The sequence below is a fragment of the Mixophyes fleayi genome, chromosome 5 (genome assembly GCF_038048845.1).
Source record: "Mixophyes fleayi isolate aMixFle1 chromosome 5, aMixFle1.hap1, whole genome shotgun sequence".
In the NCBI taxonomy this organism is placed as follows: Eukaryota; Metazoa; Chordata; class Amphibia; order Anura; family Limnodynastidae; genus Mixophyes; species Mixophyes fleayi.
In genome coordinates this window covers 43522888-43545968 of record NC_134406.1, presented here as the reverse complement: position 1 = coordinate 43545968, position 23081 = coordinate 43522888, and the positions used below count along the sequence as shown (strand labels likewise).

The window sequence follows — 23081 nt, the reverse complement described above, 5'->3', positions numbered from 1 at the left end:
CATCAATGATCATATGTCAGTATTATTGGGCTAAACACAGCAGGTACATAAGGAGAACATTCACATTATACTTTACATGCATTGAGGATACACTGTTTATTTCCATTTGTGGAAAAGGAACCAAACCTAATATATATTATATACATCCCTTAATTTGAGTTCATAATGGGAAGATATATGACTCTTTCGGGTATATTTATCAAAAAGCAACAATAGGACTAATTTCCTACTCCTGCATATCACAGTGATATCACAACAATTTACCATTGAAGTTTTGCCGGGGCAGCTAAGCAACAGTGAACTTTCTGTCAATACTGGCTGGCAGCAGTAAGAATGTTCTAACCGCTGAGCCAGGCAGTGTGGTGCCCTATGGGCATACATGACCCAGTACAGCTGGTTCACATATGTGCTGTGGGACTGGGAGCCTGGACTTAGGTTTTTCAGTTCCACTTAGAATGGAAAATGAAACAAAAAAACGAAAATAAATAAATAAATATTTTCAAATGTTACTTTTTGTATTAAAATACAAACAAAAACATTAAAGTGGTTTATTGTAATTATAAAGCATTTTTGTCTGGCCCTGGGAGGCCCTGCTACAGCAGTGGTAAGTGGGGGCTAGAGAGTACTAAGAAGATATTTCTGATACCTTCCTAATTCTCCTTTGTACCCTCCGCTATAGCAATAAGAGGATTCTACCAGTGTACCAAGTGAGAGACCCAGCAAAACACAGCAATACTGTTAGCCGGAAGAGGCTTCTGCCCGTGATAGCTGGCAGTAGCCACTTCATGTATTGTGAGAAGCCCTGAATCTGGTGAAATCACCAATTTATACCAGTGAAAGGGATTATCTGACATTTATAAATAGACCCCATAACAGCTAAAAATATGGAAGTCTCCACAGTCATTAAACAGCGCCACCACCTGAGTTGGCCGAGAAATGCAAAAACAAGTTTCAGTACTATCCTAAAATCTTTTTTTTTATTTATGTGAGCATTACTATGGCGTCAGTTACAAACAGACAAGGCAGAGCAGCAGCACAGTAAAAATGCTGTTTTTATCTCTGTTGTAATACCACGAGCCACCTTTGTTCTTAGGGCTGCCAGTTTCGGGAGTGCAAACATGACAATTGCCCAGGGTCTTGGCACTACAGAGTGCCCAAATCCTTGTGCATAACTATTTATGTTTTATTTACAAAATTGCATATTTTGTACAGTGAACTCCAATAGAGCCCACTACATAATGGCTTGCGTTATTACCCAATTACAGGGGCCAGTCTTCCAGTTATTAAATTAGCAATGGAAGCGCTAACTCTGCATTAGCGCTGGCTGCCAGAGTTCACCGCACAACTACCAAAAGCTACTACAGTATGTTACATCTGACAGCTGTCGATGGAGGTGGTGGTGACAGGATTTGGAGACTGCAGAGAACATATGGGGGAGATAAGTGGGGGTCCAGGCAGATATGTAAGTACACATATTTAATTGGTGCCACATGTGGCTCTGTACTTTAGACCTGCACATTATACTTAGCACCAGATAATTCACTGCTTATTAGTTTTTACACCGGATATGGTTCAATATGTTAGACTGGGCACCAGATATGACTTTCCATAGTAGTTTAGGCATCATATAGCTGTATATATAATAGTATATTAAACATAGCATCAAACATGTGCCAAGTGTGTATGCTGGGTAATGAGTACTTTTATGTACTTGGCATATATATATATATATATATATATATATATATATATATATATATATATATATATATATATATATATATATATATATATATATATATATATATATATATATGTGTGTATATAGTTAATAGAACAGTGAGTGAGTGGATCTGTGCAGTGGGGTTTTTTCTTTGTGTTGCTGGCAATGTGGTATGTGCAATGTGACTGTCAACAAGACAAATGAAATTGCATGTTATTAGTTTGAATACATCGTGTAAGAGACCCCTCCATGATTTCTGCCCAGGAACCCAGTTTTGTCTAAAATCGCCTGTGTTTGCTCTTATTTGTTTCTTTTGTGAGTATACAAAGTATTCTATATGTATATTGACCTTCATGCTTGGCATATGACAGAAGTACAAAAGGAAACTTGTCACAAAGAATAGTTATAAATAGAATATATTCATGCTGGGTTAATGTTGTTTGTGGTATACCGCAGGGATCAGTATTGGACAATCTTATTTTCATCTTTTTATTAATGCCCTTGAAGATGGATTAGAATGTAAGGTGTTCTTATTTGCTGCTGACACTAAGCTATATAAGATTATTAGCAGAGCAGGATCCAACTTGCTTTAGAAAGAATTACACAAAATTGCAAACTGAATTTTAATGTAGGTAAATGTGGGGGATATGTACCTAAACTGATATAATAACTAAGCTACTACCACAATAAATTACAGTTGGGAAAGATTGAGGTGGGAAGGGAATAACAAATTCTAGCTGCAGTGTCTGCAAAGGTGAATATAATCCTGCAATGTATAAAGAGGGGAATAAATGAACATAAGTCAAAAATAGTATTACTGTTGTATAAGTCACTAGATCTGCGTCTTATATAGTGGGTACTTTACAATAAGAGGTGCAGAGCCCCATTAATAAAAGGAACAGAAGGATTAAATTATGATGGCATTCAACCCAACCTTCTCAATTGTTTATATATAATGTAACCGGGTTAGGGGAACAGGTGCCATCTCCTGGGGTAGATGGTAGTGTACAGAACCAGAGAAGTCACACAAGTCCAAGGTTTTGGTACAACTGGCCTAAGCCAATTTTAATAAGCAGGAAAAATAAGAAAAATCCAAATAAACACCTTGCCTGTCCAGCACTAACTAACCACACAGGAACACTCTATCCTGTGAAGGACCTTGTGTCCCACACACATACAAAATATAGGAGCTAATTGGCCACCATTTGCAGTGTATCTCAGGAGGCATCCAACCTCCTTCCCAGGTCTCAGAGACTGAAACTAATCTGACATCCCTTTAAAAAACACCTCACAGGTGCCACCACTGATCAGTCTACTGTCAGAACAAAAAACCCTGAATAGGCCTTGTAAATGGAGCCCACTCTTCTCTCTCCATTTACACCCAGGGACCCTTACCAGTTTTTCCTGAACACACTCTTTGGGGAGCTTTTCCCAAATACCTGCAATCTCCATGGGGTTTAAAAACATATAAGACAGATATCCTGGGACATATATACCTGCTATTTGCCATGTTCCCAGTGCTTCTGCACAGAAACACTTCCTAAATATAATAGGCAGCTGCCCTCCTTAAGTGCCTGCTTGATATGGTGTATCAAATAACATTGCAAATGGCAGTAAAGGACATAGGTGCCTAATTGTGTAATGTTATAATATTATATAAAGAAAGCCCCAAATTTGTTAAAATGTTTTGTTATGTGCGTACCAGGTATATAAAGAATCAGGGCAAATCTATATGTGTAATTCCGAAGTCTGAGGAGTTCATAGATCACAGTGCCTGCACAGTTTCAATCAGAAGAAGAAAGAAAAAAACATACATATTGTAGTAATTACAATACTTGTATATCACTCTGTAATCAATAGTAGTAAGTCTGCTTACATAGAGTGAACTGAATAGGCTTTTCTAATAATATCCTGATGTTGCCTTTTCACAAATCTATTTTCAATCTGTGTAGCTCAACAGTAGAAAGTAACATAAAGTAACACTATATAGTATAATAAATATAGAGCCAACTTTAATATAAAATAACAAAATATACAAAGAAATAGATAAAAGTGTGTGTATCTGGGTAGCACATACCACCACAGTATATACATAAAATTGTTGGGAAAGTCCTTGTGAGTCTAAAACAGTCCTGGGAAAGTTCTGCTCTACAAAGGAATCCAGGTGTGAAATCAACAACTCAGAGGATATCAGCAGAAAACAATGTAAAAGTAAAATATATTTATGGACAACAGAAAGATTTCTCTAAGAAAAATTTTTTGCACCAACAATTATACAAAGGACAACGGGTCATCAATTGCAAATGGAAGAAAGATGGCTGCACCATCAGCAAAGGGAGAGGTTCTTTACAAAATGAGATGTTAATGGCAAATATAATTGAAAATGGCTTATTTTATATGTTATTCATAGCTATAATTAGTAGAGAACATTATGGGGGCGACTGATCCAGGGAATTTAGCTTATTGCTATATTCGAGGTCAAGAAATAATTTTTAGGATAAACTGGAGTTTTGTTTTGCCTTCAACTGGATCAACAAAATAAGTGTTCACTTAAATTGAAATGATTTAAAAACATAATTTATATAAAGTTGAACTTGATGGACTTGTGTCTTTTTTCAACCTTATTGTGTAATTATGTAACTCTATGTCAGTGCGCAGCTCATATTTAAATAACGAGGAGGGGTGGAGAGATGGCAAACTTGAAGGCATAGCAGCCTTTGCAAATATCCAATGCACAAAGCAAACACAGGGTATAAGACACAAAACAATCATCAAATAGATAAAACTATTGCACAGATGTGGTGAACCTAAGAGTATGTAGAGCACAAAGTAGACACAACAGTGCTAAATGAAGCATGCAACTTTGTGATTTGCTATTCAGTTGTAAATGACCACTAATGTGTTATGTACAACTAATATTTTAGCTTTATTATTCCTTTATACATTTAATATCAGTAATTAATATCAGCCAAGGCTGGCACTACCATTAGACAAATCAATGGCGACAATGGTTATGCGGTGCCTGAAACGTTGAATGAGTTACATAATGAGTGACACCCGTACACAGAGCGCCTGCTACCACTAATTAAGGGCATTAGTAGCTGGCAGCTTCTTAACTGTAAAGCTGCCAGCTGCTGCTCCTTCGTGGCAGTGATGGGCTGGAAGTGTAACGTTTGGCTATGATGGCACAGCTAAGAGCCACTCTCCCATTCTGAGGAGCAGAGGATTCTGCCACCAGATCCTGCTTGTTAAGGTAAGAAGCAGCAACTTGACCTGCAATGTGAGAGGGAGGGGACTACAAGGGAAACAATTTTGTTTTGTGCTCCAGTGTCACAAATGCACTTGTGATTTGGATCTTACTATAATGGTATAATGGGTTAAACAGGATTTCAGCACTCAATCTAGCACTCACCTATCCCACAGCTTACAGATTTAGCTCAAATACAGCCCAAATCTTGTTTCTCAAACCTAATCGCTGCCACCACTAATTGCAGGCCTGGTCATCCTATGGTTCTCCAGGTTTTGTGAAACTACAAGTTCCAGCATGCCTTTCAAGCTATTGGCTGGCTATATGATGGCAAAGCATGCTGGGGCATGTAGTTTCATAACACATGGAAAGCCACAGGGTGGCCAGGCCTGACCTATTGTATTAGGGAAATGGACCTTAAAAACTCTGTTACACAAATGTAACTGCTGACACACACACTATGCACTGTTAGCCAAAGGGTTAACTGTTCACATACCAGCATTCAAAGGGTTAACATAGCACACCCTAGGATTTAAAGGTTTAATGTAGCATACCCTAGCACCCAGCCAAGCAAAGCTTCTCTTCTCAAAAGGCTTATGGATTTGTTTAAGTAACAAGGACAGACTTATTACATTTTAGATGTAATATAACAAGGTTTTCTTGACAAAGAATCTCGCCTGGCAATAGTGGCCGCATCACCGCACGAGTCACCAGTGTCATAGGCAAACCGAGGGGGGGTGTCCCTAGTGCCTGGAACCCCCCCCCCCTCCTCCCAGCCTGGGGCACTGTATGCTTGAGGTGGCTGGACCCTGCCCGGGACTTTGCAGCTTGTGTGCAAATCGTTTCTGTCTGCACTGTTCACAGCCATCTCTCCCCAACAAGTATTGAAAGCAACAATAACAGGTAGGAGAGAGCAGGACGGTCTCCCAACTGTTCCGACACACTCAATCAGGACTTTGTCCTGATTGTAGGGACAATTGGGAGGTATGTCTCGCTTCACACAGCTCTGCTCAAAAAGGGAGAGCTATGTGCCCCTAACAGTAGTGTGTATATGATGGGTATAGGAAGAGTTGGAGAGCAGCCAAGCACTGTCTAAAATTATAGCCACGCCCCAAAGCATGCTGGCCACACCCACTGGTGGTGTGGCATGGAAACCCCTCTCTAGAAATCCTGCGTTTGCCCTTGCACGTTATGCGCACGCGTGACCCAGCTAGCTGATTTACACAGGCGCAGTGGAACTGCCTTGTTTAAAAATAGAATAAAAATTATTTAAAAAAAATACTCTTTACAATAATTTATATGTGAAAACAATGTATTTAATAATATTATAACACTTTTTATAAAATCTCTTAGATGGCGATGCAGAGGAAGGATTGTGGAGGTACCGCCAGTGGTAAACCCTTTGATAGATAGGAAGAAGCTCTATCTTCAGCGAAAACACAGGAGGGTGCCATGCTTACAAGGTGTCCTGCCAGCCCACCTGCTTCATACAAAACGGTTATTTTCGGTGCCGGTTCAACTTCTGAGTAGAAAGCAGAGCGTGGGCATTGGCGCATGTGTGTGGGCAGGGGTGAGCTGTGCATGCGCAGTGAAGCATCGAACGGGGTGTTGCTGCACATACACTGACACCAGACAGGTGGGCACCGAACAACCCAGCACTGACCCTGCTCTAAGAGAATTGCACACATTACCTCTGTACATGACTGATAGCACAGCCAGAGTACTTAGCCTTAGCTGTATGAGTATCAGTGGTCAGTAAAATACATAGCAACCCCTAATAGACTTGCACATTAAAGTGATTATAAGTGTGATACACTGCTAATGCTTTTCATCTTTTATTTCACACTATCACTTTGTTACTTTGATGAATGTGATGATTTGTCTCATCATGGAATTAATTATACTTCACCATCTGCTGGCAAACATCCATTTCCTTTTGCTCTTTGATTATTCCCAGGGCTGTTGAGCTTGTTTGATGTTGTTTTTTTTTCTGTAAAAGGTTGCACTTGTCAGAGTGGGAGATGTTGCTGGCATGAACACTTTCGGGTGTTTGGAGAGTAAGAAAAGTCTGACTTTTTGGCATCTTACTGAATTCACTGAAATGTTTCCGCAAAGAGAACTTATTTTATTTATTATTTCATGTGTATGTAGGAAAATTATTACTGAGTGAAAATTTTAGTTAATTATGTAATGCAGTATAAAACACTGGGGGATATATATATAATATTCTGCACAGGTAACTGCAGAAAAGCTGCTGTCATTAGAAGTTTATTTACATGTTATAAACTGTATTAGAAGAATGTCAGAATTTTGGGTTACAGCACCTTTTTTGCATAGTTTACTGTTTTTCAGTTTTCATATATGTTCAACAATGAACTTGTACAGTACCAACCAATCACCTTGCAGCCAGGCTGTGTGACTATATCCTGTTGGAGCTTCCATTCAGTAGTCAACAGTCCCTTTATCACAACACAGCTCAGGCTGCAACAGCAAACGATGGATGAGGCCAACCGATTTGGGGGGTTTGGATGGACTGAAGCATTCTTGGATAATGCCTTTGGGAAAGGGCATATTTATTATGTATTTATTTTTATTTATTAACAGTTGTTTCGGTAATGCCTACATATTAAGCAGTCGTTTGACAATTAACCTACTAGTATGTCTTTGAAGTGTGAGAGTAATTCGGTGCACTGGGAGGAAACCCACGCAAACTGGAAGAACATACAAACTCCACACAGATCGAATTCATGACCCGAGCAATGCTAACAATTGTGTATAATTATGCACCACTATAGCATAGAGAAAGAGTAGATTTAGCATAGAGATGTGACTTGTCAGTCTTAGTAGTAAAGGCGAAAGTTGCATAACTCTATTTGCACAAATTATAATAATGTAATTTAGTGTCATAAACACAAAAGGCTAGTGTCTGAACCAGTGGTGGAAGTGGGGGTGTATACGGTGGTATACCATGCCTCCAATTCTCCTATTGCCTTCATTGTAAAACTATCAAGTTCCATTAATTTACATTCCCATTACATTTTCCATATCGCCACGTCTACATTTTCACTTCAACCACTGGTCTGAACAGTTTATTAATAAATGTGAAAGTCATGTTTTCCATTGAAAATATAATTAAAAACAAATACAAATGCAAATCAATTAAATATAAACAACTGGTGTTTTACCCTGTATTAATCAAGTGGAAATGATTTACTGTTGCAGTCCAAAAGGAAACATCAATAAAGTAATACGAATGGACTTCATATAATATAGTAACCACACTAATGATTTGAGTACTGGCAGCTGTAGAGTCAATCCGCAACCAGCCAATCAAAAGTGCTGAGTTATAACTGTAGCTGCAGCAAGGTCTACATGTGGACACATGCATACATATTTTTTGCACATGGACAGTACGGAAGTGAGTATTTTATGCAAATAAAGTAGACGTATGTCACAACAGCGACTGGTACTTTAGCAGACGTATCTATTTAGTGTCCATATTAATATAGTCTGTCAATTCATAGTATTTATCTGTGAGCTGTTGGTCACAACCAATGAATCATTGATATCTGTTATAATGTTACATCGTTTAGTCTGTTACCTCTATGGGAGAGCTTCTGAAGTACAGTCCTAAGACGCTGGACAACAGGTGGTGAAACTTCGTACTTGAATACGTCTATCACCGGTAGCCGCTGACATCTCCCAAACACTCCATCTGTTCCAAACAAAATCAAACACATATTTTAAAATCTGTTAGGATACATATGTTCTGGAAAACTACCAGCTACATTCCATTAGTCAGCACTGCTGATAAATAGCATTTAGAATGCAAAGAGGAAACACATTACAGAAAAAAGTGTGATTTATGATTTTTCCTGTTGAACTAACATATACAATAAACAATAGTAATAAATCTTCCATAAAATCACACATTAACATTCAGGAGGCATATAAATCTTCATCTCCTGAGTGTGTATAAGGAAGATAGACAGTATCTTAGAGCTCTGATAATGTAGCAGCAGAATTTAATTGGTGTTTGCTTAGTCTTTTGATTGCCGAGAGTATGACAAGACATTTATTATTTTTTATATCTGAATTTTGTTGGCTTGTGGTATAGAAAAGCAAACTGGTGATAGCAGAAAAAAAAAAAGAATGAATGAGAAATGAATTATGTATGTTTGAATAAATGAAAATGAGATAAGCAAGATTATTCTATATACTTAACAACCCCCAACTGTTCTAGTATTTTTGAAAGTTTTATATATATTTATTTAAATAGAAAACTATTTAGACAAAATGGCAGTGTACAGTATTTGAATTATCCCCAAAATATGTCCTGAAACCTTTTCATTGTGATCTAGTTTTTGTTGCTGTATAGTTACAAAGTTTGAATATGACAAGTTAAAAAAACAACTTTTCTTCTTATGTAAAGGGTTTTCCAACATATTACTGTTTAGGTTAAAACAAAAAAAAAAAAAAAAAGAGAGAAAACTTAACACAACATTTCGTGAAAATTCATATACATCAATTGACAAGAAGATGAATTGGAAATTATTGTTATTGATGATTTTAATGACTGTCAGGAAGAGAAATAAGCATATATGATAGTTCTTTAACCTATTTGCGTGCTTAATGGAGATTTCAACTGACATTTGTTGATTTGGTTTGAAGAAAGTAGTCATCAAAATGACATAAAAAAATAATAGAACTTGGACGTCAAGACTACAGTTAGGGGCATATTCAATTGTCCGCGGGATTGCCGAAAATCCCGCGGTCCGCGCACGATTACCGATATTAAGGTAATTGTGCGCGGAAAAACATGTAATACGGTAATTTACTCGCTGGATTTCAGCTCGCCGCTCCCTGAGCCGCGAGCTGAAATCCAGCTACAAATTACCGTATTACATGTATTAGTTTTTCCGCGGCTGGATTTTCGGCGATCCCGCCGACAATTGAATATGCCCCTAAGTTTTTTACATTGTTGCAACAATGTTGCAGTTCTCTGAAAAACACAGTAATCCATTTGTGATGCAGGAATACTGATCATTTTAATGGACCTTTAAGCAAACATTTTTAATATTCTGATGTCTAAAAAGTCAGTTCTGCCCTCTATCCCATAGCTGTGTAGGGGCTGAAGCTGAGCTGAACGCACACTCGTTTGTGTAACAAAGAGAGCGGAGAGTTGCACGCATCTGTCAGTTATACATCCTTAAGACTGAAGAGGCAGAACGTGGGACCAAGGGGGTGAGCTAACATAGGCCAGGTACAGTAAAGGTGTGCTCATGCAAATGAGGCTGACAAGCACAGAGATGCATATACAGCTGTCAGGCACCAGCTAGAGGTCAGGTGCAAATACATGGTGATGATGATAGAGGTCACCAGCACTAATGAGCCACTTCTGATTGGCAGATCATAAATTCTGAAGTTGGTAGGTGCTTTCTTCATTGCTCAAGCTTATATTATAGTATTTTGTGGGCATATTGTAAAAGTTATTTTTTGTTACTTTCATTCGTATGCGAGAAGGAATATTATATCTGATGATTTATATCAAGCCTAATAGTCAATGTGTTTTTAGCTATGAAAACTAATGATAACATACTGTTCTTGTGCTTATGACCAGTGTGTATTTTGGTTTATGTAGGCAGGACAAAAACCTGGACTCATCTTGCAATGTGTGCAACTCAGCATACAAGCATAAATATACTATTTTTATGGATAACTCTTTTGAGAGTAAATTATGTCCTACTCAGCGCCAGGCCCATAGACTCCTTTATGCTAACACCCTTCCCCATATTTGGTTTATCAGTCATGCAAGCTTGATCTTGAATAGCTGACCACCTCTATATCTTACTCATTTTCTGTTATAAAGATTATGTGCTGTACGCCTGCTCCCATGACGTCATGAGCCAGCAATATAAACTCAGTGATAGCATATTCTTGAAACTTTTTGTATTGCAGTTCTGTTTTTCTTCCCGCATTATACAACCATTACCTTTCCTGATGCAATATAACTAGACAGAACTGCCTGGGTCTTGATACAACTTTTATCAAAAAGGAGGCACCATGGCTTTGTCATCCTGGCGTGTGGTTTTAGCAGAGTAAACCTTTATTCTATAATAAATATACCTGTATCTGTAGTTTTAGGCGTACCTAGAGTCAAACATTGCCAAAGTACCGCAACAACTGTATCAGTTATATCAGTAACTGTTGGCGTTGTAACATTTTATCACAGACAGATCTACACAGGCTTTGTGCTTTACTTTGCTACATGTCTGTGTATTGGTCTGAACTTGGATCACCAGGTGGTAAGTGCAGCTTGACTGTAAGCTAAGATAGGGATCTTAGAGCCCTATGTTAACATGGGTGGCGGTGCATAGGATGATTTCAGCAAACATGTGCTGTATCTTAAACATTGTTCTGTGTTATTAAAGTCATGAAATGCAAAAAAAACAAACATGCTATACATTTCTAGTTGCGCAAACGCTTCCAAGCAAAAACTACACCATAATTACGGAGTTTCAACCAAACCCATGAAAACGCTTTGGGGTTGATGATGCAGAGTGGGCTACAATTGCAGCCTAAATTGAAGGCACATCTTGCGTTCATTAAAAGTGTCACAATTGCAACCATATGCAAAGTGGTAACTATCTTAAGATGCATGCCGGTGGGCAACACTAGAATATGGTTTACTCCAGGCATACGTTACCTATACTTACATCCCACTTGTGCCCATGTTTTTAACCATTTACTAGACTTGCAAGAAATGCATTCACAATTAGGTATCAATAAAACTGCTAAACCCTCTTTAATACAGCAGGAACAACTCCCGTTTTGGTCTATGGTGGAAAAATATTTTGCTTAAATACGCACACAAAAGAATAATATATGCCCAAGTGTGCACCTGTCACTGATATGCACAGCATAGAAGGGCCACCTGTCAGTGGGGCACACCTCCCAACTGTCCCGGAATTAGGGTAAATGTCCTGACCCGCAATACAGTCCGATAGTCCCATCAGATAGGAACTGTCCTGACTAAATCGTTTTTTGTATGCTGTCTTCTCACCCAATGACTAGCAGCATGTTCAGCTAGTCTTATGTAGGTTAATCTGCTGAACATCCTGCATGATTCTTTCATGTAGCAATAAATGTAATGTGTGGCCTTTATGAGGGAACAAGGACCATACATTAAGGCCATGAAATATCATTGTGTTGTCTGTTTTCTATGCATTTGTCTTTATACACAACTGCATATAACAAAACAGTAACAGTAAAATAAATGCAAATATAATTAGCCTCTTGATGAAAGTGATTTTCACCATGTACAAGTCACTATTGTTAGGTCTATGTATGTTATACATTATGTCCATTCACAATGAAGTTTATTATTCATGCTGAAATTGATTTAATCAAGAGCTCCATCATACCAGGACATGTACTAAAAGGATATAGCAAGAGTGTAATAGCTCTGTTCATTTTATCCTATGAGAGCTGCACATGCAAAATACAACTCCTCCAACATCTGCCAGGGGATTCCTCTGCAAAGAAAAAGCCCTTGGGTAAAAATTAATTCCTATTTTGTATCGTAATTGTAGTATCAGTGTATTGTGGGAAATCACCAGAGTTGCTACCCAATTATGTTTATTGTAGCAACACAAACATTTCTCATGCTGTGAAAGTAGTATCACCTCTGGATAAGATGGCTTGGTATACTAAGTAGGAATTGTCAGCAAGAAGTTCACAATTCTTTGCTTTGGATATCTTATGTGGAGCTTTGTAGTTACTGAATACTATTCTTTCTCTTAGTGACAAAAATGTGGTGGTCTCCTTTAATGATCGCCCCCTTTAATTCTACAGCAGGCTACGGAATAAAGATTACTCCAAAATCATCACCATGTACTTTCTTATTGTGCATTTGACCCATACCTTTTGCAAAACACAAACATATTTGCATGGATGCATTTTGTCTCTGTGGACAAAGCAGGGGCCAGTCACCAAAGGGACAATAGAGAAACAAGAAGCAAAACAATGGTTTTGGCCTAATCGCTGCTTAGACTTGATTAACTTGTTATTACATTTCACAGGAAGTACAAAAACAGCATTTTAAAATTAAGGACTGTACGTGTCATTTACAAACTGACAGAGTATGTCTACTTCCTAATTTTTGGAGAGACCCTGGTGTGACTGAGGATACTTAGGGGTTAGAGCCTGAGCTCACTTATACCACATTCACACTGCTGCCCTGGCAATATCCCTGGCTCCCTGGTTTTCAATGAATCCAATATAACATACAATGCAGTCAACAAAATTGTACCAACCTACGTTTCCTCACTTGTCTCAAAATATCTCCCAATTCGACACCTCCGTTCTGCACAAGATCTGTATATCTCTTCCGCTCTTATCACATCCTCCCATTCTAGGTTACAGGACTTTTTTTCGGGCTGCATCCTCTTTGTGAAATTCCCTCCTTCGTACAATAAGACTTTCCTCTAGTCTTCAAAACTTCAAGCATTCTCTGAAAACCCACCTTTTCAGACAAGCTTATAATATTCCTCTACCACTCTCTTAATCTCCCTAGGTTACTCTATTACCACCCTCTACACAGCTGACACAAGACAACAGCCCTCTGACCAACGTAGTTGTCTGACTGAGCATACAGCCACTAAATACTTTGTAACCGTTTTATTCTAGCTGGACAAATATGCAATATGATGTAGCACTTACCCTTGTGTATCAAACCATTGTCACATAGATTGTAAGCCTGCAAGCAGGGACCTCTTACTTCTGCGTATGTACCCAGTATTGTTTTATTACTGTTTGCTCCCAATGGTAATGTGCTACAGAATCTGCTGGCGCTATATAAATGTTGTTGATGATGATGACGAAAGTGGCATAGTCATGGTAAACATTCCTTGAGATGATTACTGACCATATTTCATACACTTTGAGTAATTTTTTTGTATGTATTACACTTTTAGTCATGACTGTATTGATACTAATGCATATTTCTTTTGGTATAGTTAATACTTTTAGTAGTGAATTCATAAAACACGCTTTTTGTATTTCTGCGTAGACATATATCATATACTTTGTGTAATTTTATTGCTATATCACAAATGACAATACTAATTTTTCTTTTCATATTGTGTATTTTATTGTTACATTTTGCTTTGAAACAAATGACAATAAAAATATGTTTAAAAAAAAAAGAAAGTTATATTTGTTTCCTAACCACAACATACATGGTGGGTTTCAGACCAATCTTTTAGTGATCTGCCAGTTTTACCAGGAATAATTTATTTATTCCTCAATCTATAAAAGTGCATTTTGCATTGTTTTATATCAAAACAGATATGGAGTAGATTTACTAAAATTTGTTTTCAGAAACTGACATTTTTCCTGCGCGTTTTTGGTAGTTTCGACAGATTTACAAAAACCAGAACGGCAGGAAAAGCAATGTTTTTACAGATTAACACTTTCAAATCGTTATATTTGTCTTTAATAAGTAAAATAAATAAAACCTAAGATTCCTGTATTGAAAATTTATAAGAGTCTCAAGTATTACTTGTGAAACTAATCTATATGTAAAACCTAGATTTGCATGTACATATTTAGTATAAACACAGCCTTTTGGTGTATTCACAAGTCATATGTTAACACTTAGGTGTGGTAAGCTATTTCTTATAGGAACCACGCTCTGATTAACATTCTGAAATAGTCCAGAATCTAGGTTCAACATCATAATAATAAGATAAGTATTAAGTAAAAGGTTTAGAGTCTTGGAAAATATCACTATCATATCTGTTGTTAATTCCTTATTAATTTAAGACTAATTGTAATATTTCTATTTAAGATTTACCTGTTTTTCAATGACCAAAGAGCCAGATGTCAACATTGCATGAGGTACATAAACAAAAACACTATTTTATCCACCCCTGGGGGACAGAACTTATTGCATATTAATGCATATATATTGATTTATGTATATTTGTAAACTGATCACATTGTTCAAACAGTATAAAAACTGCACTCTATGAATCAGTAACAGAGGGTTCAGTAATGAAACTCTAAGCTAACGCTAGCAGTGCTACATGATTAAATTTTTAAACTAATGTTTTATTAAAAATATATCTATTTTCCCTTTAAGCAACTGGATCAGACAATCTATTTTTTCCCACTTTATTATAGATTAGCCATGACAGTGATGGGACATCAGGACTGTTTTATGTACTTGTCAGTTTTGTGTGTTTGAAGTTTTTTACTACATTAGACGAGGAGCACCTTGATATGTGTTCTCTCACAAAACTGCAACTGAAATTAGACCAGCCAGAGAATTAAAGTCATTGTGTGGGATGAATAAAACCTTGTTTTTCCACTTAAGGGCCAAACAAATCATGCTCGGGCTTTAAGTCTGATCCACCGTATTACTCCCATCATACAAACTTTTGCACCAATGAAGACGCTGTCATGTTGGATCGCAAATCCATGTGCTTAACAGTTAAATGGGTGCATTTGTTCAAATGTACAATAGACAAACATTCCCCAATCTTCCTATCCATAGTGAGATCAGATAATAGCTTCTAACAAAACTTACAGATCAGCCAATAATTTTTTTTACAAAAAAGTGTTGCATGTATCCACCATTTAATACAAGCTTTGTTTTCACCCCAAACCATTAACATCAGTTGTATTTATTGTTGTCTGTTAAGAATGGAAAGATAGGCAGCAGGGTAGAATAAAACATTTATCTATGTCAGCTAATCTCTTCAATCAGCTCTGCTCAACAACTGTTGCCAAGTAACGACAGCTATCCCTGTCATAATGTTCCTTTCACTATTCAGACAATAACAAAAAAACGGTGACTCCTAGGTTATGTGCAGAATCAAATATAAATGGCACATTATTCAGAAAGACATATATAGTCATCTCATTTTCAGCTTTACCGCATCAGGATATTTATTTGCATGCCCTTCTAAATGTTCATGTTTTATACATTTAAACTCATCCATGCACTATTTCGTAAGACGCTTGACACATTATTGTGATTAACAAGAAGGTCTTGTACTTATTTAAGATATCAAACAAGGAATCAATCTCATACAGTGACACAAAGGTCAGTGCTGAACCTTAGCACTGAGGCAGACAATGCATTGCAAAGTGACATCGCCTTTCTGTTTTATGTATCCTTACAACAGAGCTATGCAATCATTGGTTGTCCAGCTGCTTTAGAACTACAAGTCCCAGCATTCTCTGATGGGCAGTCGGAGAGCGAAATGTTGCCTGCGCTTGCTTTGCAGAATCATCAATATCTGACTTATATTTGTTTTTCTTTGCAACTATACTATTCAAGTACATACCAAACTGTGGTTACTTGGAAATAGCACCTCCGGGATTGGAGACAGTGGAGCGCAGGTGCTTATTGGTTCAAATGGATTGTAAGGCAGCTTGTGTTCTAGCTTATTTTTTCATTTTCACAGTCATTAATAGTTAAAAACTCCTGTGGCCCATACATACAAGTATGATTCTCCTTCTTTCCCCACTTCTTTCCTTTAAACATCTTCTATGTAATCAGATGCCAATGACTGAGACTATTGAAACAATGTATCATGCATGAATTAGTACAATCTTATGAAAATTAACATGTAGTCAGTAGAAGGAAAATATGTGTATTACATAGTTGTCTGGGAGAAAAATAAATCCTACAATAAGTAGAGGAGAAAGAATACAAATAAGCATCGTAAGCCTATTTTAAAGAATTTTGCTCATTCCAAATAGAAGGTGATGGGAGCAAACCACTCTAAATATCACTCCGGGATTGTATAATTGATTCCAGTGCCTGCATGCCTTGACTGTTCACATACGTAGCAGTATAAACCGTGGGTCAGACTGAGTGCATGGTAATAGCTTAAGGCTCCTTATAGTATTAAAGGATATGCTTACTCCCAAAACTATACAAGGTTCATATATGCTTTGTAAACTATAGAAATAAACTCCTCTTAGACATGATTGTAAATATCACATTCATACTGTATGTCTACAAATTCACTGTCCTGTTTCAAAGATTCTCTTGACTATAAAGTATTATGTTCTAGAACAGATAGGAAATTAAATGAAAACTTGGGTGCAATAGGGGTGTAATCACATTGTGCAAACAATTGATCCTCTGCACTCACCAAAGACGTTATTGCTATTTTAGCTATTTGAGCTGTACTATGTATTAAAAACATGTTCTGTTTTGTGACCAAACCATTGTAGCTCCCTATCTGGCCAACTGGTGTCGGTGACTCCCTAGGTGTCTTATAGCAGCTAGTGCTTGGGGAGTACTTGCCTTTAAAAGCTGTGTACAGGAAAGACTCAATCCATAAAAAAGAATATTAATGACCATCTAAAAATTCAGATTGAATCTATGTTTCTATTTAGGGTAGAACTTTGGTGTGAGTTGGTCATCTTAACATGTATTGCAATATGTAAACCTAACATTGTCTGTTTTTTTTAATACAGACAGCTTGAAGTAGCTAGCATAGCAATAATAATATCTTTGTATACATCTCTTTCCACAATTTGTCTGACTTTATAATTCTATGATAAATAAGTTCATTTCCACAATTAAAGAAAAGAGTAAGGTTTAAAGAATAAGTAACTTAGTAGGTAAAGTAACGGATTGTTTCAGCGAATTGGGCAACTCAATTTATTCCACTGTGCAGCAGAAAATTAAATATTTAAGAGGTTTCTTAAATGACATTAGTATGGTTATATATTTATCTTTTATTTATATATGGGATGATCAGTGGCGCACGCAGGGGGGGTTTCTGAGTCTCTAGAAACCCCCCCCCTGCGCTAACTAAGTGGCCACTGTCCTATACAGCAGCCGCGGCGCTGTCAAAGAAGCGTCCGCGGCGGTGCTGTATTGTATACAGCACCGCCGCAGACGCTTCTTAGACAGCGCCACGGCTGCTGTATAGGACAGCGCTGGCAAAACGGAGCTGCAGCAGCTCTCTCTCGTGGTTTTTTGGGTTTTTTCCCCCGGTCGGCGGGGAGAAACACCCCCCCCCCCCCCCGACAATCCTACGTGCGCCCCTGATGATGGACTCCTTACTGGTGGCATGGATTGAAGGGTGACTTGATCTAGTACCAAGGGGTGGGTATATGTTCTTCACAACAGTGGGGTACTCTAATTGGAGTAATGTTTGCCCTTCAGAGATCCACACCTGGCCAGCTGCACAGATAGCTCATGTTTTTACAACTTATTAGCACAAAATAAGGGATCAATGGACCTTTCATTTTGAGATCTAAATTCTGACTTCTGGAGAGATCAGAATAATTAGAACAGCTTATTGTTGGAACTTACACAACAAAGGTAATTTTTGATGGACAAACAACTTTTCTCTGTATATAGTTATGTGCATTGTATAAGACTACAAAGGGCTTCATTTAGATTTGGGCATAGGCCAATTTGTTTGCATAATATATGCATTGTATACATTTACATTTAGTTTTTTGCTTATTGTTGGCATCCACTAATCTAGTAGAGGCGGGACAGGTAGAAGAGGGTAAACATAAACAGAGTACACTAAGATCGTGTTTACATAAGTGCAACTTAATTAGACACATTCCCAGTTACACCTCTTAGGTGTCATATCTCGTATGGGTGCTGGAGGGCTGGTGCAAATTGTGCAATGATGACCATTGGCAGCACTATCTAATTGCTTTTGATTGGCTGACTGCATATTGACCCCTCCGGGTTTATTTAATTAGTTAATGTTACAGCTATATTATACCAAGTTGCTGACTATTTGCATTACAAAAAAGATAATGTGATTATAGCATTTACTACGATCACTGTCAAGATGCATCTCTATGCTATTGTTAGGAGTAAGCATACACACTTGTACACGTAACTTACATACACATGTATGTACCCTTATTTTGCGATTTGGAGCCACGTGTCTGTGGTGCCCTCATGTGGGTACAAATCGCTCAGGCAAAAGATTAGTTACAAATATGAAAATGCAATTTATTTATGTTAAAGTGCACTAAACAACATATGGATAATAACAAGACAATTATATTAGCAACTTACAGTCAAATGATTATCCTCTAGCTAATCCATGGTTAGTCGTTACTCCGTGTGGGGCTTATTCTCCGGCCTGAGTCTTTCCACTGCTAAATATATTACAGAGCGGATTTTGCAAGTCGCCGATATTCGGCAACTTTGCGGGGGAAATTTAAAACGGCAATGGCTTTAAAGGCAAAAACTACAGCACATTTTCTATCATAAAGAATTATGTGATGAGGGGTGCAGGGATAAAAAGTATAGTAACTCATCCCCTACTATAGTGAGAAATGAGGTACAGTTTGCCCTATCTGTGGACAACATAAAATAGAAAAGGTTAAAAGGTGCAAAACAATTTGAGGAGCTAAGGTCTTTCTCAGTAGAACCTCCAGCTTGTTCTTCACACTCAGTTACACTATCTTGCTCTGTTCACAGTCCTTTCAAACTGGTAATTGTTCCAGGATCAACATTTACTTGCCACATTACTCCCAACTGTCTGGATTCTGGTAGGACAGCCCCGATTGCCCTCACTGCCGGGAGGCTTGTACCACTCACTATGTTGAAGGGGTGTTGCACCCACCAAGGGCCAGCGATACTACTATCAAGCAAACCTAGGAAGTCGTTTAGGGTGCCAATATTTAGGCAGCGCCAAAAACACTGCATATGTGACATCATTTCACTAATCCAGTGTTTTTAAGCCCCCCACACACCAGTTCACCTAGAAGAATTACTGGCCACTGACATGGAGGAGTAGTAGCTGGCAGTTTCTTACATGTGAAGCTCCCAGCTGCTGCTCGTTCATGTCTGTGAGGGACTGGGAGTGAGGTGCTTGGCTATGATGTCACAGCCAATTGCTACACTCCCACTCTGAGGAGCAGAGGATGCCACCCCCACCTCCCACCTCTAAGGTAAGAAGCAGTGGGGGTGTATGTGCTGCTTCTAAGGGGGGAAGGCACTTCTGACGAGGTGGAGTTGCCCCAGATCAAGTGCTGGCCCTGCACCCACCTGGCACTGGTGTGTGCAGCTTTCCCAGCCTTATAAGGAAAATGGCAGATCTTGGGAGAATGCCCTCCTACGTGACATGGTCATGGCTCCTCACACTTTGTCCCAATTGGATGGTATCAAATGTTGAGAGGTATGCTATCAGCAATATAGAAAATAGCTTAATATACATATATTCATCTTTAGACTTTGGAAATGTAACATGAAGAAAGATAACAGTATCATGAAGGGTCTGATTCATTAAGGAAAGTTAAGCAAGAAATTGAGTAAGTTTTCTTTCTTAAGTTTTCTGGACAAAACCATTTTGTTATGTAAGGTGTGCATATTAGTTTATTATTTTGCACATAAGGAAAATACTGGCTGTTTTTTCATGTAGCACACAAATACGTAATAGCTTATTTGTACATTAAAATTTAAAGTTGATCTAGGGAAAAAAAAGCCAGTATTTTCCTTATGTGCAAAGTAATAAACTAATATGCACCCCTTGCATTGTCACATGGTTTTGTCCAGGAGAAAACTTATGCAAAAAAAAGAAAAAGAGTATTTTCCTTAATGACAAGTCGAAATAGTCATATGCCTACTGTAGTCCTGTTACCAGGCAGCATAGAAAATAAAATAAAGTAAGGAATGCTGGATTAAGGGTATATGAACATGTGGGGTCTGATTCATCAAGGCACGCATACTGAGGGTAATGTGCGTTTGTTTTAAAATACACATAAATCGTCTATGCATATGACATAATTAAAAAAGAAATGTGTGTAAATCTGGAATACTTACGTTACGTTTTAAATCGAAATTGGATTGAACGTGGCTGCAAGTACTGAGTGATTTTGCAGATTGCATGCACAAAAGTGCTGTTTACGTTCCTTGATTAATCAGGCCTGGGGTCAGTGGTGGGATTCAAATAAATTAACAACCGGTTCTCTGAACTAATGATCATTTTTAAGCATACAAAAAGATATACCGAAAGGTATCTTTTCTACTCCTCGTCATCTGTCTTCTTGCTTGCTGACTCCTCTCTGCGCCGCTCCTGACTGAATGTCGGGCGTGATGACGTCACACCGGACATTCAGTGCGGACGGAGCAGGGAAGACCGACTCCGCGAACAGGTGAGTATTTTTTTTTTTTTTTAAGGACTCTGCTCCCCCCACCAACGAAGGGGGGGGACTCAGCCCAGAGCCACCGGTTCGCCGAACTGAACTTAAAATTAGGTATTGGTTCTAGTGAACCGTTGCAAAACTGGCTGAATCCCACCACTGCCTGGGGTGTGTACAATCTCTAAATTATTTATTCACTCCCCTCCATCCCTCAGTAGACCACAGTCTCCCTGAACACTTTTTAAATTTTTCATGGCCGACAGATGTGAAGTTTACCAATTATTCAGTGTGACTCAGTAAAAAGGATCATGCAGATTGCAGTGTCTATTTGTGTTTGTTTTACATTTTAACTAGACCACATCTTCATATCATATTTTCATTTCATTGTTTTCCTGAGCAGACAACTGTACACAAGAATGTTTTTTTTCATTTTGAAGTGCCTCAATGCTTCCACTAGCTCCTAGTGAATTGATAACATACAAGCTCGGAAATCTTCAGCCCATAAAGTGGCTACCTCCGTCTATATGTAGTTGATAGATACACCTCAAAAAACACTGTCTCATTTATCAATGTCTGTAAAATAATTTCAGTTACAAAAACATTTATTTACACAATTTCACACATTTCTAACAATGCAACAGTATTTTAGTATAATTTTCTTTGCATCAAATCTAATTACACTATCTTGTTACGAATTCAGTTTCTGTATTCATCGGTTAACTTTTTAGAAAGATTTGAGGCGGCGAAAACAAAAAGTGGTTTGGAATACGTAAGTAAATGTTAGCTGTAAGGTTATTCATTCAATTTTCCTACCAGCGCCACTTACAAAATATTGAATAAACTCTTATCATAAATAAAACAAAAAAGAGGCGCTACTTAAAATTGTAATAGATTTTTCATCCTATCTGTCTGGAGGGATTGTAGCGTGAAGGTAGTTATTAGTGTTTCAATAATGTGCAACCACTCATCTATGCTTTCAATATAATTACTAAAGTTGTGTTTAATGGCTTTTCAAGCTAAAAGAGTAACATCAAACAGCTTCTGGGACGGAAAAAAAGAAAAGAATAACAAATAAATGAGGGAATTGGGCCAAGGAATATATAAGATGTTGATACATTGGTGTAATGTTTTCGTGATTGCATTACTTTGCATGTGATGTGAGGTTACTGATAAGGGGTAGGTGCAGGATTTGAAAGGTAAGTTGTTTCTGAACGATACGGCTATTTCAAGCACGGGATATGTGTTTCTTTAACTGAAAGAATCATTAATAATTTTCAAAGGTATGGTTTTCAAATAACTAAAGATATATGAGGACATCCTGAAAGGTGTATCTGCTCACATTACAAATATAAAATATATACAGAAGTGAAAGTTGCTCAATCAATTTATAGGCTCATAGCAGGTGCTTGAAAGGGTGGGGTTATCCTAAAAGGAACAAACACACAAAGAATTCCCCCAGCACACTGCTATAGCCAGCAAAAGACCTGCCATGTCTACTGTAGATAAAAATGCAAAAGTCTTAGTTGCACACATTTGCAAATGTATGTTAAAGTCACCCGCCACTCCACGGCGCTTTTGCTAATAGGGTGGTCCTAACTCTAAACAGTGAAACTCCCATATATTTGGGCCTAAAATATATTAGGACACGTTGCCATGACCATAGTCCATCTTGACCACATTCTAAGTACGTCCATCCATCTGCTGACCAACCGGCCTTCAACCCGCCACGGCCATATCCCAGCTTATAACCGTCAACCTCCCTTCTCCCACAGCAAAAACCAGGACTGTTGGTGGTTTATGGAAGTATTAGCTCCATATAATTACAATTAAAGTTCACTTTCATTGTCTATAATATTGTACAGAAGAACCAGCTCTATAATTACCATTAGGCACCATAGACATGTGCCTATGAGTAACAGGTGTTTAAAGACTAATTTTTAGGGTTTGTTTTAGCTTATTTCA

The 23081-nt window shown here is 38.0% G+C and overlaps 1 protein-coding gene across 1 annotated transcript in view; it reads right to left on the bottom strand.

The window, feature by feature from the left end:
- PTPRN2 (protein tyrosine phosphatase receptor type N2) overlaps positions 1 to 23081 on the bottom strand; it is a 733183-nt gene that overhangs the window by 533253 nt on the left and 176849 nt on the right. Inside the window, exon 3 of the mRNA XM_075212113.1 lies at positions 8572 to 8685. Within this exon, the coding sequence (XP_075068214.1) occupies positions 8572 to 8685 (114 nt within the window). The remainder of the gene's footprint in view (positions 1 to 8571; positions 8686 to 23081) is intronic.